This window comes from Hemitrygon akajei, chromosome 8 (assembly GCF_048418815.1).
Source record: "Hemitrygon akajei chromosome 8, sHemAka1.3, whole genome shotgun sequence".
NCBI lineage: Eukaryota > Metazoa > Chordata > Chondrichthyes > Myliobatiformes > Dasyatidae > Hemitrygon > Hemitrygon akajei.
The window spans coordinates 84,725,351-84,739,878 of NC_133131.1; the positions used below are offsets into that span (position 1 = coordinate 84,725,351).

The 14,528-nt window shown below is 38.9% G+C and overlaps 1 protein-coding gene across 1 annotated transcript in view; it reads right to left on the bottom strand.

Moving 5' to 3' along the window:
• The window catches only part of LOC140732025 (aryl hydrocarbon receptor-like), a 193,596-nt gene that overhangs the window by 93,932 nt on the left and 85,136 nt on the right, over window positions 1-14,528 (bottom strand). The window contains exon 3 of the mRNA XM_073054112.1: window positions 3,340-3,431. Coding sequence (XP_072910213.1) covers window positions 3,340-3,431 — 92 coding nt within the window. The remainder of the gene's footprint in view (window positions 1-3,339; window positions 3,432-14,528) is intronic.

Genomic DNA, 14,528 nt, shown 5'->3' on the forward strand with positions numbered 1-14,528 from the left:
AGAGTAGCTGCTAGTGTTCAGTTGGTGTGGCCAACCAACAGATGACCAGAGAAATTAATTTCATCTTGCAAGCCAGAAAGGAGATTTCATGATTCCTGCTAGGTACCCATTTTTACCTGAATTTCTATTATATCATTAAAATGAAGCAAAGTACAATATTTTGAAAGTGAAAGAAAAGAACTTACATCTCTTAATTACACGAAAAATTGTTTTAAGCACTCAACAAACATCCATTGAAACTTTTCACACCAAGGAACGCATCTCCTGCCACAAATTTCAATTAGTTCAGGTGGCATTTGAAGCGGTTCATTTGCTTTGAGAATCACTATTAAAAAGTGAGTTTTATTTTAAAAATCACAGTAGTAACAATTCAAATGTTGATGACGCTTGAGCCAAGTTAAATTCCTGAGAAAAAGTGAAGCTAGCTCTTCATGATAACAGCCAACTGATAGAGAAGAAATAATACATTGGCATGTACATTCATCACACACATCCTTCACGGAAAAGCCCTTAGGCACTCTAAGGCAACCAGCTGTAACTGCTCTGGTTTAAAGACAAATTCGTGCAAATACCTACAATCATATTGAAGATGCAAACTTTACAGCAAAAAGACAGCATTATTTGATGGAAAATCATTGAAACAAACCAAATTTAAGCTCGAGTCTCTGTATCCAAAACATCATTCTCCATAACTTCCAAATCTCCAAGGGAATTCTACCACTGAGCACATCATCCCATTTCACAGGGACCCTCTCTCTGTGACTCCTTTGTCCACCCGTCCCTCCCCACTGATCTCCCTCCTGGCACTTACCCCTGCAAACAGCACAAGTACTGCAGCTGCCCGTTCATTTCTCGTCATCATTCAGGGCCTCCAAACAGTCCTTCCATGTGAGTCAACACTTCACCTGTCAGTCCTTCAGGGTTATCTATTGTATCCTATGTTCCCAGTGCGGCCACTTCAACATCAATGAGCCCAACACAGACTGGGGGACCAATTCACTGAATACCTTTGGTAAGTCAGTTGCAAAAAACAGGATATCTAAGTGGACACCCATTTCATTTCCGCCTCCTATTCCCAAACTGACCACTGTCACGATAAGGCCAAACTCAGGATGGTGGAACAACACCTCATATCCCTTCTGGATAGCCTCTAACCAGATTGCATGGGCATTCATTTCTCTAACGTCTAATTTCTTACCCCTCTGTCCTTCTCCCTTTTTCCATTCCCCATTCTGGCTACCCTTGCACCCATTCTCTTCACCTGCCCATCACCTCCCTCTACCTCCCTTTTCTTCTCTGGTCTATTGTCCTCTCCTACTGGACTGCTTCATCTTCAGCCCTTTACCTCTTCCACCTATCACCTCCCAGCTTGTTACTTCACACCCACACCCTACCTATCCACTTCCGCCTTCACCTGGTTTTCCCTATCACATGCCAGTTTATACTCCTTCCCCTCGCCCCCACCACCTTATTCTGGCTTCTGTTCCCTTCTTTTCAATCCAGATTAACAGTCTCAGCCTAAAATATCAATTGTTCATTCCCCTGGAGTCCCTCCAGCATTTTATGCGTTTTGTTCATGATTTCCAGTATCTGCAGCATCTTCAATTTAAAAAATTTAAACCTCTATTGTTTACCAGATGTCATCAGTTAACTCTCAAATAATGCTTTGACAATGTAAGTTAACATTTTTCTCCCCAGATGTTACCTGACTTTCTGAAGTGTTTATACTATTTTGAATTCTTACTTCAGATTTTCAGGACCCTCAAAATTTTCCATCTATCTGGTGACCTCAGACAACTGCAAGTTACTTGGCCTACCAGGTCCTGTGTCACTACATCATTAAAAAATTTAAGTACATTTTTTAAAAAATATAGCAACAACTATAATCCACTCTTTATTATGCAAATAAGCATAAAAAATTTCAGATTACTGTGCAACTCCTGACAAATCTACCAGCAGCAAGATAGTGTACAAATACCTCAAAGTTTAAGAAAAGATAGATAGATAGATAGATAGATACTTTATTCATCCCCATGGGGAAATTCAACTTTTTTTCCAATGTCCCATACACTTGTTGTAGCAAAACTAATTACATACAATACTTAACTCAGTAAAAAATATGATATGCATCTAAATCACTATCTCAAAAAGCATTAATAATAGCTTTTAAAAAGTTCTTAAGTCCTGGCGGTTGAATTGTAAAGCCTAATGGCATTGGGGAGTATTGACCTCTTCATCCTGTCTGAGGAGCATTGCATCGATAGTAACCTGTCGCTGAAACTGTTTCTCTGTCTCTGGATGGTGCTATGTAGAGGATGTTCAGAGTTTTCCATAATTGACCATAGCCTACTCAGCGCCCTTCGCTCAGCTACCGATGTTAAACTCTCCAGTACTTTGCCCACGACAGAGCCCGCCTTCCTTACCAGCTTATTAAGACATGAGGCGTCCCTCTTCTTAATGCTTCCTCCCCAACATGCCACCACAAAGAAGAGGGCGCTCTCCACAACTGACCTATAGAACATCTTCAGCATCTCACTACAGACATTGAATGACGCCAACCTTCTAAGGAAGTACAGTCGACTCTGTGCCTTCCTGCACAAGGCATCTGTGTTGGCAGTCCAGTCTAGCTTCTCATCTAACTGTACTCCCAGATACTTGTAGGTCTTTACCTGCTCCACACATTCTCCATTAATGACCACTGGCTCCATATGAGGCCTAGATCTCCTAAAGTCCACCACCGTCTCCTTGGTCTTGGTGATATTGAGACGCAGGTAGTTTGAGTTGCACCATATCACAAAGTCCTGTATCAGTTTCCTATACTCCTCCTCCTGTCCATTCCTGACACACCCCACTAGTCCTGTATCAGTTTCCTATACTCCTCCTCCTGTCCATTCCTGACACACCCCACTATGGCCGTGTCATCAGCGAACTTCTGCACATGGCTGGACTCCGAGTTATATTGGAAGTCTGATGTGTACAGGGTGAACAGGACCGGAGAGAGTACGGTTCCCTGCGGCGCTCCTGTGCTGCTGACCACCGTGTCAGACCTACAGTCTCCCAACCACACATACTGAGGTCTATCTGTCAAGTAGTCCACTATCCAATCCACCATGTGAGAGTCTACTCCCATCTCCGTTAGTTTGTGCCTTAAGATCTTGGGCTGGATGGTGTTAAAGGCACTAGAGAAGTCAAGGAATGTAATCCTCACAGCACAACTGACCCCATCTAGGTCATAATTCATAGTTGTTATAATTCAGATAACCATAGCAACTTACAGATTGGTAACTTCATATTATGGCTGCTGCTCTTATACTTAAAAAAAATCATTATTTATCTTACTTGCAACAGAAGTTCTCCTTCTTGAAGATGCTCTCTTGGTTGAGGTGGTACGCAATTTTCATGGATACCATTCCCATTAGATTTCAATGTAACTGGAGAAACAAAAGTGAAAGTAATTATTGTTACTTTACAACATAAGCAATGTAGGTACTATCACTCTTAAGATAAGCTTACAAAAGTACTTAACTTTATTATACCCCAAAAGGATTGGCATATGGTATAATTGATTAAAAATACTAAATAAGTTAGACTCTTCCACATTCAAAACCACCACAGAAATCAAAAGTACACACAATACCATAGAAAATAAAAAGTGGTGAAGTAACACACACAAAATTCACATTGAGTATAGGAGATAGGATGTAATGTTAAAATTGTACAAGGCATTGGTGAGGCCAAATTTGGAGTATTGTGTACAGTTCTGGTCACCAAATTATAGGAAAAATGTCAGCAAAATAGAGAGAGTACAGAGAAGATTTACTAGAATGTTACCTGAGTTTCAGCAACTAAGTTACAAGGAAAGGTTGAACAAGTTAGGTCTTTATTCTTTGGAGTGTAGAAGGTTGAGGGGGGACCTGATAGAGGTATTTAAAATTATGAGGGGGATAGATAGAGTTGACGTGGATAGGCTTTTTCCATTGAGAGTAGGGGAGATTCAAACAAGAGGACATGAGTTGAGAGTTAAGGGGGAAAAGTTTAGGGGTAACATGAGGGGGAATTTCTTTACTCAGAGAGTGGTAGCTGTGTGGAACGAGCTTCCAGTAGAAGTGATAGAGGCAGGTTCGATTTTGTCATTTACAAAAGAAAATTGGATAGGTATATGGACAGGAAAGGAATGGAGAGTGAGTGCAGGTCTTTGGGACTAGGTGAGAGTGAGCGTTCAGCATGGACTAGAAGGGCCGAGATGGCCTGTTTCCGTGTTATAATTGTTATATGGTTATATGCTGCAGGAACTCTGTAGGTCAGGCAGCAGTCTGGTCAGTCAGTCCTGAAGAAGGGTCTAAGCCTGAAACGTCGACTGTTTATTCGTTTCCATGGATGTTTCCTGACCCACTGAGTTCCTCAGCAGCTTGTGTGTGTTGCTTTAGATTTCCAGCGTCTACAGACTTTCTCGTGTCAGTGATGAAATAATTTGCTAAGGGTAATCAAACACTTTAAACATGAGCCTTTAGAGCAAATACTGCTCTAACACCTGCATGACTTCATGGAGAAATTCTTAAAGCATCACGGAAGGATCAGCACAGAAATGGGTCCTTATGTCTTATTTCATCCATGCTGACCATGACACCCATCTCTGCATTTGCCTACATTAGATCCATATCTCTGTATGTCTGTTCCACGCAAATTTAAAGACTGTAATTGGATCTGCCTCCACTACCTCGTCTGACAGCTTGTCTCAGATATTCACTGTGTGGAAATATGTACCCTTCAGATTTTCTTTAAACTTCTGCCCTTCATCTTAAACCTGTACCCTCTATACTCCTCTGCCAGAGGAAAAAAATTCTATCTGTTCTATTTATGTCCTTTGTAATTATATAAACCTTTATAAGGTCATCCCTCAGCCTCCTGCATTGCAGTGAGAAAATAACCCAGCCATTTCAAGCCCTCTTGATAATTACAGCCCTCTATTCCAGACACATCTTGGTGATTCTGTTCTATACACTGTCTATTGCTAGCACACCATTCCTGGAATTTTACTTAAATCACTTATTTGTTAATCCTTATTTCACTTATGGAATTGAAAATGTAGACAGGTGTTCTTTGTGGATAAATGACAGCTTCAAGAGCAGCTGATTTAGTTTAGTAGAATGATATATTTAAATATTCTATCTATGATAGAAGTTTAGTGGCTGTGGAGTGAGATACAATCTCTCCCCCCCCCACCCCCCCACTGAAAGAGGTTCAATAAACTCATGAAACTGGCTAAGCAACCAGTTAAAGCTATTTAGCCAGTCAGTGGCGCAGTGGCATTAGCAATGGACTTCAAGGCAAATGCTTTGGGTTCAAGTCCAGCTGCCACCTCGCACACTTTCCATCTGTGCTGGGTAGAGCATCAAACTAGCAACTCAAAAAACAGACGGATGCTAAGGAAACAGCAAAAAAAAATGCTGCCCGATGCAGCACAAGGCATGAAAAGGAGCAACAAATGTACAAACAGCTCAAGCTATAAACTGTCAAGGACAAAATTATGTGGAACTCAAATTACAAATTAACTGTCAAAAGGAGAGAAATTACAAAGATCAACTTGAGTAAAGACAGAAGATAGACTTTAATTAATAATTAACACTGAACAGTTCCCACAACCTTTGCACTAATTTTAGCTCGTATTCTCGATATTTATTGCTTATTTATTATTATTATTTATTATTTCTTCTTTTGTGTTTGCAGAGTTGATTGTCTTTTGTACATTGGCTGCTTGTCCACCCTGTTGGGTACATTCTTTCACTGATTCTATTATGATTCTTGGATTTACAGAGTATGCCCACAAGAAAACAAATCTCTGAGTTGTACATGGTGACATTGATGTACTTTGATAATAAATTTATTTTGAACTTTAAAATAGTAAAAATGAAGACATCAAAAATAATTCCTGCAGAGCTTTCATGTCCTTCGAAATAAAGTTTAGCAATACCACTACACTTAGACATGTACAGTATCCCAATTCATTATTAATATAGTAGTCCATCTAAAGAAAATGCGTCCACACTTGTCAAAACAATATTTTTATTAAGTCAGTTAAGCATATCAAGTGAAAATTTCTGTATACAACACTGAACGTGCTTCAATGCAAATTAATACTCTTTTAAACCATGCATCTGTTGGCAAACAAAAAGAATAAGGGAACTGATATTATTTTCTGGCATCAAAGCTCAAAAGTAAACAAATAATGAAATTATTTGCAAATCATTGTTATTTTCAGAACTAATTGTAAACTCATTCAACCTCAGTCAGGAAATACAGTGGAATCTACATTAAGTCAAAAAAGCCAAATTTAAAATAACTATTATTGCTTCAGATCTACAAAGACATGGAGGAAGAAATCATTATCGTATTGAAAATAAATTCATGGTCCCATGTATGAACAAGCTTTCATGAGTGTTGATGAACAATTGAAGCCATATATTTATTGCATGCGCCAATGACAGATAGGAAATGGATTCTGAAATGACAAAATGTCACAGGGTACAGTTGTTAAAAAGTGACACTACAGCAGCAGGTCATCTTAGAGATCCATTTAGTTGCATGAAAGGAAAGGATATTCCCATTTTAGAATGGAACACTTGTGCATTTGAACAAAATAAAAGGGCTGCTCCTTCAGGGCAGAACAGGTAACTCTGGCCCTATCACGAAAGCCTTAATATGTTCCAAAGAGTCCCAAAAGGTTGGCCGAGCAGCCATGGTAAGCAGAGTCAGGGCAGCATTTGCTTAGACTAAAACACACCAAACGCTCAGTCACATCCATCTATTTCCTCAGAGCACGAATTAATCACTTGGTATTTCACATAGAGGAACAAGTGTTGGGACTGATTAAACCAAGCCTTATGGAATCTATTACTGGGAAATATAAAACTCTTTATCGACTCCACAGGCCTTCAGGACAGAGTGTTTAAGGCTACATCCACACTAGACCGCATAATTTTGAAAACACCGGTTTCATGTAAAATCGATAAGCGTCCACACTATGCTTTTTTAAAAGTATCTCTGTCTACATTGAAACGGAGATGTTGGCGAATCTCCTTCTACTGCACATGCGCAGGACACATCTACCGAAAACAAGCGACACGTTTGGTGGTGAATCTCACCATAAAAGTGCGCGTTTCTGTAGTTACAGACTAGAAAAACTTAAAACGATGGACAGCTGTTGGCTGTCGCGCAGGAGAACTTAAAAGTTAAAAAAAAATACTGGAGCATACGAAGGTAACCGACAGGAAGTTCATGGACTGATTGATCCGGCTGATGACGAACATTGAAAAACTGACTAACTCTGTTGCATTAATAAAGCACCTTGTTAAATGTATAAGACATATCTGCATAAGTGTTATCTTGTATTTCCATACAATGTTATACTAGGCTGTTACACATCCATTGTCAGAGAAGTACTTGCATAAATAGGTAAACCACCTTCATTCGAGCAAGGACAGAAAACGGCAAAGTGAGTATACTTATTTATTCAGTAAGCTATGGGTCAAAGTATTTGGTGAGTACATTTCTAACTCTTCTAGCGTCAGTCTCGTTGCCGTCTGTTCTGAAATTGTTAGGTTGCGTTCAAGAAATCAACGAAATAGCGCGCTGCCGTCTGACAGTGTTTTCTGAAGTCTCCGGTTACCCCGTCCACACTGATCTGCCTGAGCAGCGTTTTCAAAAATATCCAGCCTGGAAAGCGTTTCTGAAAAGCTCCGGTTTCGGGGGTCGAAAACGCCGTTTTAGTGTGGACGGAAAGTAAAAACGAAGAGAAAAAGCTTTGGTTACGGATTTATCCGGCATAGTATGGATGTAGCCTAAGAGAATCTCACTCTCTTAACAGAATGTGTTATACATTTTAAACACAAAATGTTTAAGTGGTAAGATATGCCTTTAACAATGTGTTAATCTAGGAAATGTCCACTGGACTATTAAAACAAAACCTTTATGTCAATTTAAAAGTTTCATCTACCAGGCAATTAATCTGATTAACGATTCTTGTTAGCCACCCCCTCCCCCTCTATTACTGCAATCACTACACTGTTCTGAAAACACCTTAAACCACTTTTTATAATGTTGTTTACATTGTAAATACATGCTGGTATTTATGCATTTACGCACATTTTATTCCATATCTGTACTTTAACCTCTAACATTATTTTATATGATTTTTTATAATTGTTGAAGGTTGCTGTTTTTGTTGTATGTCACAATAAAATACCACAGTAAATTCCTAATACACGTAAATATATACGGCAAATAAAGTTGATCCTTGATCCTTAATACCTTCCTTGATCTCATTCTTGAGTTTTGAATGATTATTGTCTTCTCCTGTGTAGTTCCAGTGGGACAGAATCGAAATATCCCACACCTAATGATTGGTTTCACTATTTATAGAGCACCATTGTAAAGTAAATTTATACTGCAAAACACACATCATAAATGCAAACAAGTATGCTTCCTTAAATCGAACCAACTGGAAACAACAAAATTAAGTTTTTAAAGTAATTTACAGCCATGCACACAAACTCTGCAACTGCAAACTTGATAACTCTTACAGATTCAGAAGAGTAAATACAGGTGGCCCCCGTTTTTCGAACGTTCGCTTTACGACAGCTCGCTGTTACGAAAGACCTACATTAGTACCTGTTTTCGCTAACAGAAGAAGATTTTCTCTTTTACGAAAAAGACGCCTTTCGGGTCTCGGCCCAAAACGTCGACATCGCTTTTCCCTAGCCTGCTGTGTTCTATCAGCATTTTGTGTGTGCTGTTGCCCGCTTTATATGTGTGTTTACCCCGAGAATGACTACAATGACCATGAAGCATTGTGCGGGCAGTTGTTTGTGCATGCGTGTATGTGCCGATTTTTTTTCTCCAAATCGATTTTGGCTCGCTGTCTTCCCGAGTTTGATAAGTGAAACTTACAATATTTTTACTTTATATAGAGTGCATATTTATCATATCATTCCTGCTTTTACTATATATTCAAGTTATTTTAGGTTTTATGTGTTATTTGGTTTGATTTGGTAGGTTATTGTTTGGATCTTGGAACGCTCACAAATTTTCCCATATAAATTAATGGTAACTGCTTCTTTGCTTTATGACATTTCGGCTTATAAACGGTTTCATAGAAACGCTCTACTTCGGATAGCAGGGGAAAACCTGTAACTAAAAACCAAAGCAGCAGTTGAGTTCCAAATGCTTCTTCATCAAGAAATGTAAGTATAATCATTTGCATTGGGCTGAAATAAATTATGCTGCACATTTAATAATATGAAAATTCCAGGACTGGTATTTAGTTCTGATCAGCACGTGAACTGAACCAGAGTGTACATGCTGTGAGAGCACATTCATTTTGATAGCGTTCTGAAGAAACCCAAGTGTAATTACTCCGTGTCATTTAACAGTTCTTTACGGTTATAATTCTGCCCATTGTTCCTTTGCAGCAACTTGGCAGGAAATAAGAAACCCATTAGTTCCCCTCTATCTGCACATTAATATAACATTCTACAAAAGTGAAAACAGATACGTCACATTTATCACAAAAATACATCATCATTGTTGGAGAAAAAACCTCTGTTGAAATTTTTGCTATCATTTGGACTCATTAGATAACTCTGCATCTTTGTTTCTGTCTTGGACAGAGGAGGGACGTGTTGAGAAGAAACTCAAACCACTTAACTTCTCACTGCTTTCTGATGTCAGAAGTTCCATAAATGAAAAAAAAATGTTATGAGAAAACAGTAAAATTAGAATGAGTCACAAAAATGACATTGCTTCTAATTGCATAGTTCAGGACATTTTAAAATGTAATATAAAGGAAAGACTAACTGTTTTTGTATTGACGCACTGTGGGTTTAATTGGTTCCCGCAAATTCAAAAAAAGAATTTCTCAAGTGACTTCAGAGAATGGACATTCCAACAATATGCCCAAAAGGAACATACTGTAGACAACGGTAATCTAAAATAAAGTTTTTAAGTTCTGAAATAAAAAAGCTGAAAAAAAATCAAAATACAATAGATTGCAGTGCTGTAAATTTGGAGCAACACAGTAAACAGCTGGAGGAACTCAAGGTCAGGCAGCATCTATGGAGGGAAAAGGACAGTAAATATTTTGGGTTGAGATCCTATATTTGATTTAGAAGAAGGATCCTAACCTGAAATGCAAACTCATCACTTCCTCCATGAATATCAGAAATATCCAGTTCTGATAAAAGATCATCAACCTAAAACACTAAATCTGGTTCCCTCTCTGTAACAGTTGACTGATCTATTGAACACTTCCAGCATTCATCGCTTTTACAAACGTACCTCCAATGCTATATTAATTATTAATTCACACTTAATATTTAATGCATCACATGGTGCCAAATGAGAAGAGGTTAATCATAGAATTTTACTTATGCACAAAGATTAAATGTTTCCATGTAAGATTATACACCAGACACAAAATCTGGGATGACACTCACTTCAGATGCAACTTGACATAATGATTTCCAGCATTTTCTGATTTTATTCCCAATCCCAAGCCTACACATAAATTTAATTTGTCTAATTTACTCAGTTCTTTTGCATGTTCTATTCCTTTTACAGAACACTTCTGCAAATTAATTTTTTTCCACAAATTAAGAAAATATAACACATGGTGTTATAATATTCACTGCATTAATTTGGACACTTACAAAACTAGGTGGGATTTTAATTAGGTTGGCAAGAAGGTTTACTACTTTAGGAAGAACAGGACAAGAGCATGATGGCCAAAACACTGCATGGTTCGATATTGTCATTTAAAGTAAAATTGTATAGGTATATGGACAGGAAAGGAATGGAGGATTATGGGCTGAGTGCGGGTCAGTGGGACTAGGTGAGAGTAAGCGTTTGGTATGGACTAGAAGGGCTGAGATGGTCTGTTTCCGTGCTGTAATTGTTATATGGTTATATGGGTAATTACATGCACAAGAAAGCAAATTACTAGAAATGGTCAGAATCCTATGTATGTGTGGAAGGTGCAGGTAGAACATACAACAGAAAAAAAAACAAGATTTCATGTTTAGTATTCAATACAATTCAAGTTTAATTGTCTTTCAACCACACAGACATGAACACTCAAGAATACAGCCAAACGAGACAGTGCTCCTACAGAGTCAAGGTGCTAAAACACATCACCAACAGTCACACACAAGAACACATTCACAGAATAAAAGAGTCTCTTTCTCCCCCCCTCCCCCCCATGATTCGATGCCCAGTCAACACATACAAGTCAACAAACTCATAGAGCATATTAGTAAATTCAATGATGCAGAATATACATGCATATAGCCCTGACCCCTCAGCTCACCAAGTACATCTGACAACCAGCCCCGACATCCACTAGGAAACACTGTGGCTTTAAAGCCCATTCCTCGCCTGTACAAATACATTAGAATATTACTAAAAGTACAACAATGCAAAATATACAAGTGTATAGCCCACACCTCCCAACCCACCGAGGTAATCTCCGACAACCAACACCTGCTCGGCAACACGGCGGCTTACAGGCCCAGTCCTCACATATACAGGCATATATAGATATTAGCAAAAACTCGAGACAAATATACATTGTGAGTATGTTGGCATTTAATCAGACCTGGAAATGAAAGTCAAGAGATGTGATAGTTTTAAACTCCAGTCAAGATGGTGCCAAGCTGTGGTCTCTATTGAGATTGTGGCTCATACTTTTAAGTTCATAGTGATCGTTTTGGGAACAGAGAGGGGAGTTGGAAGGTCAGGTTAGGGTTTAGGGACAGTGATGCGGGGAAGGTAGAAGTCAGGCCAGAGTCTAGGCATCCATTCCATGTTCGTAGCATATGATGCAGATGAGTGATGAAGGACATCTATAGACTAGGCCTTCACTCCACGCTCGAAGGTAGATAGAAATGTCAACATGGGACTGAAGGACATCAGTGGATGTTCAGCTGTCCCAGGATGGTGGGTCCCAGAAGGCATGAGGGTTAGTGTGCTTGGTGATTTTGTTTATTTTTCCCATTATTCTTCTTTTCTTAACATTATCATAGTCTTTCCTCGTGTTTTTTGAGCCTGGAGTTCAAGGTCCCATCATGGTCTAGTCCAGGGGTTGATATCAAAGATGGTCAATTAAAGTGCAGAAGTGGAAGGCCAATGGCTGAAGCCTGGATACTGGAGAACTTCCCTGGACTGCGTGTTTGTACTGGTGGGTGGGAGGGAAAGAAGTGGTGTGTTTCACTGTTGTTGTTTTGTCACTTGTTGTATTATTCTGCTGATAATTGTGAGAATGCAATGTTGGCACCAGAATTTGTGGCAACATTTGTGGGCTGTGCCCAGCACATCCTTAGGGGTGCTGGTTGTCTACACAAATGATGCATTTCACAGTCCACTTAGTGGCCACGTTATTAGATACCTCTTGTACCAAATATGTTCATGGTCTTCTGCTGCTGGAGCCCATCCACTTCGAGGTTCGATGTGTTGTGTGTTGAGAGATACTCTTCCGCCCACCACTGTTGTAATGTGTGGTTATCTGAGTTGTTTCAGCTTGAATCGCCTGGCCATTCTCTTCCGACCTCTCTCATTAACAAGACATTTTTGCCCACAGAGCTGCCGCTGACTGGATGTTTTTTATTGCACCATCCTCTGTAAACTCAAGACTGTTGTGTGTGAAATTCCCATGAGATCAGCAGTTTTTTAGATATTCAACCCACCATGTCTGGCACCAACAATCATTACATGGTCTAAATCACTTAGATCACATTTCTTCACCATTCTGATTGGCACAATAACTGAACCTCTGGACCACGTCTGCATGCTTTTGAGCACTGAGCTGCTGCCATATGATTGACCAATTAGCTAACAAAGTGTAACAGGTGTAACTTATTATGTTAATATATCTGTAACCCTTAATTCTTTATGAATTTGTGACTTTTGTAAAAGGAAATGAAACAAACTGGAACTTATAAAATCCAAAGATACTTTGCCAGTTTGGATGGGAGGCTTACAAATCTGTATGCAATTTATGATAGGAAGCTGTGGGATTTGTTTATGACAGGAGATACGTTTTATGGCGGGGGATGGATGCTTTGAAAACAGTGGGAAACAAGACTCAGCTTCTAAAGAACAAATGTCAGAACAAGATAACCATAAGACGATAAGATATAGGAGCAAAATCAGGCCATTTGGCCCATTGAGTCTGCTCTGCTATTTCAACATGGCTGATCCAATTTTCCTCTCAGCCTCAATCTCCTGCCTTCTCCCTATATCCCGCCGTGCCCTGACCAATCAAGAATCTATCAACTTCTGCCCTAAATATACATAAAGACTTGGCCTCCACAGAATTCCTACAGATTCATCACTGAGATTCACATAATGGAGGAACTATGGAATCTTGCAAAGTAATGACTGTTCTCTGTAAAAAGTATAAAAGTGCTTCATTTGAGACACAAGATCAAAGGTATTTTCCAGACGCTCGCCTGCAGACAGAACTTCCCTTGCAAGTACAACAATAAATGAGCTATAATGTAATCCACTCTGAATTTGTTGTTGGTGGTTTCTGTATAAGACCTAGCAGAATGTACACGGCACTAATAAAGTAGCCACTGAGTGTGTGTTTTACTGAGCATGCAATAAATAAATCTAAACTTGAATTACCAAGAAAGGGAAAGAGGAGGAAAGAACATGAGAAAAGTAAAATAAACAAATTCTGGGTCTCAAGATACATTATGGTAATAATTCTGTCATAATGATGCATTATGGCAGAATTATTACCAACAGCTGCTAAACTTATTTGAGGTCCATTGAAACAAAGAAAAAAATCCTTATAAGTTATGCAGCAAATGTGAAATGAGAAACAGTATACAATCAATGAAAAGTTTAAATTTAACATTACACACGTTATACTCTTTATAAAATACTAAAATTTAAATATTAAAATATAAAAATGCTTTATTTTTAATTAGAAAAAATATTATGAAAACTCTATGATTCCTCTACTTAGTCCTATCTTCCTTTCTTATAACAATATCATTAAAAAATGAATATAGGGTTTCAGCAGCAAGATGCAAGCAACTTGTGGAGAGTTTTATTTTTTCCAAATATTCTGACTGAACTGATGACATAACTTTGGCAAAGGGTCTAACTTAAAATCCAAGTAACCAACTGATGAGAAAATTACACTATGACTGTTTGTATCCATCAACGTTCAGACAAAATCGAGCAATGACTTGGAGCTCCAAGTGGTACTGATGATCAACTCTTCCCATGAGAATATGTTCTGGACATACATGGACCTCTTATCCAGGCACAAATGAGCAATAGATGCTGCCACATCTGTTCCTCTGCTCAGTCACTGATGTCACCGAAGAGTCCAAACATGGAACTGCCTTGTTAGGATCCCCCCGACCCGATTCTGGGATCAGTCTTTCTGAGTTTGTACCGATCACATGTGGTGGAACATCGGAGATTAAACTTAAGATTCTCAGCCAGTAAAAATGTGGAATGTA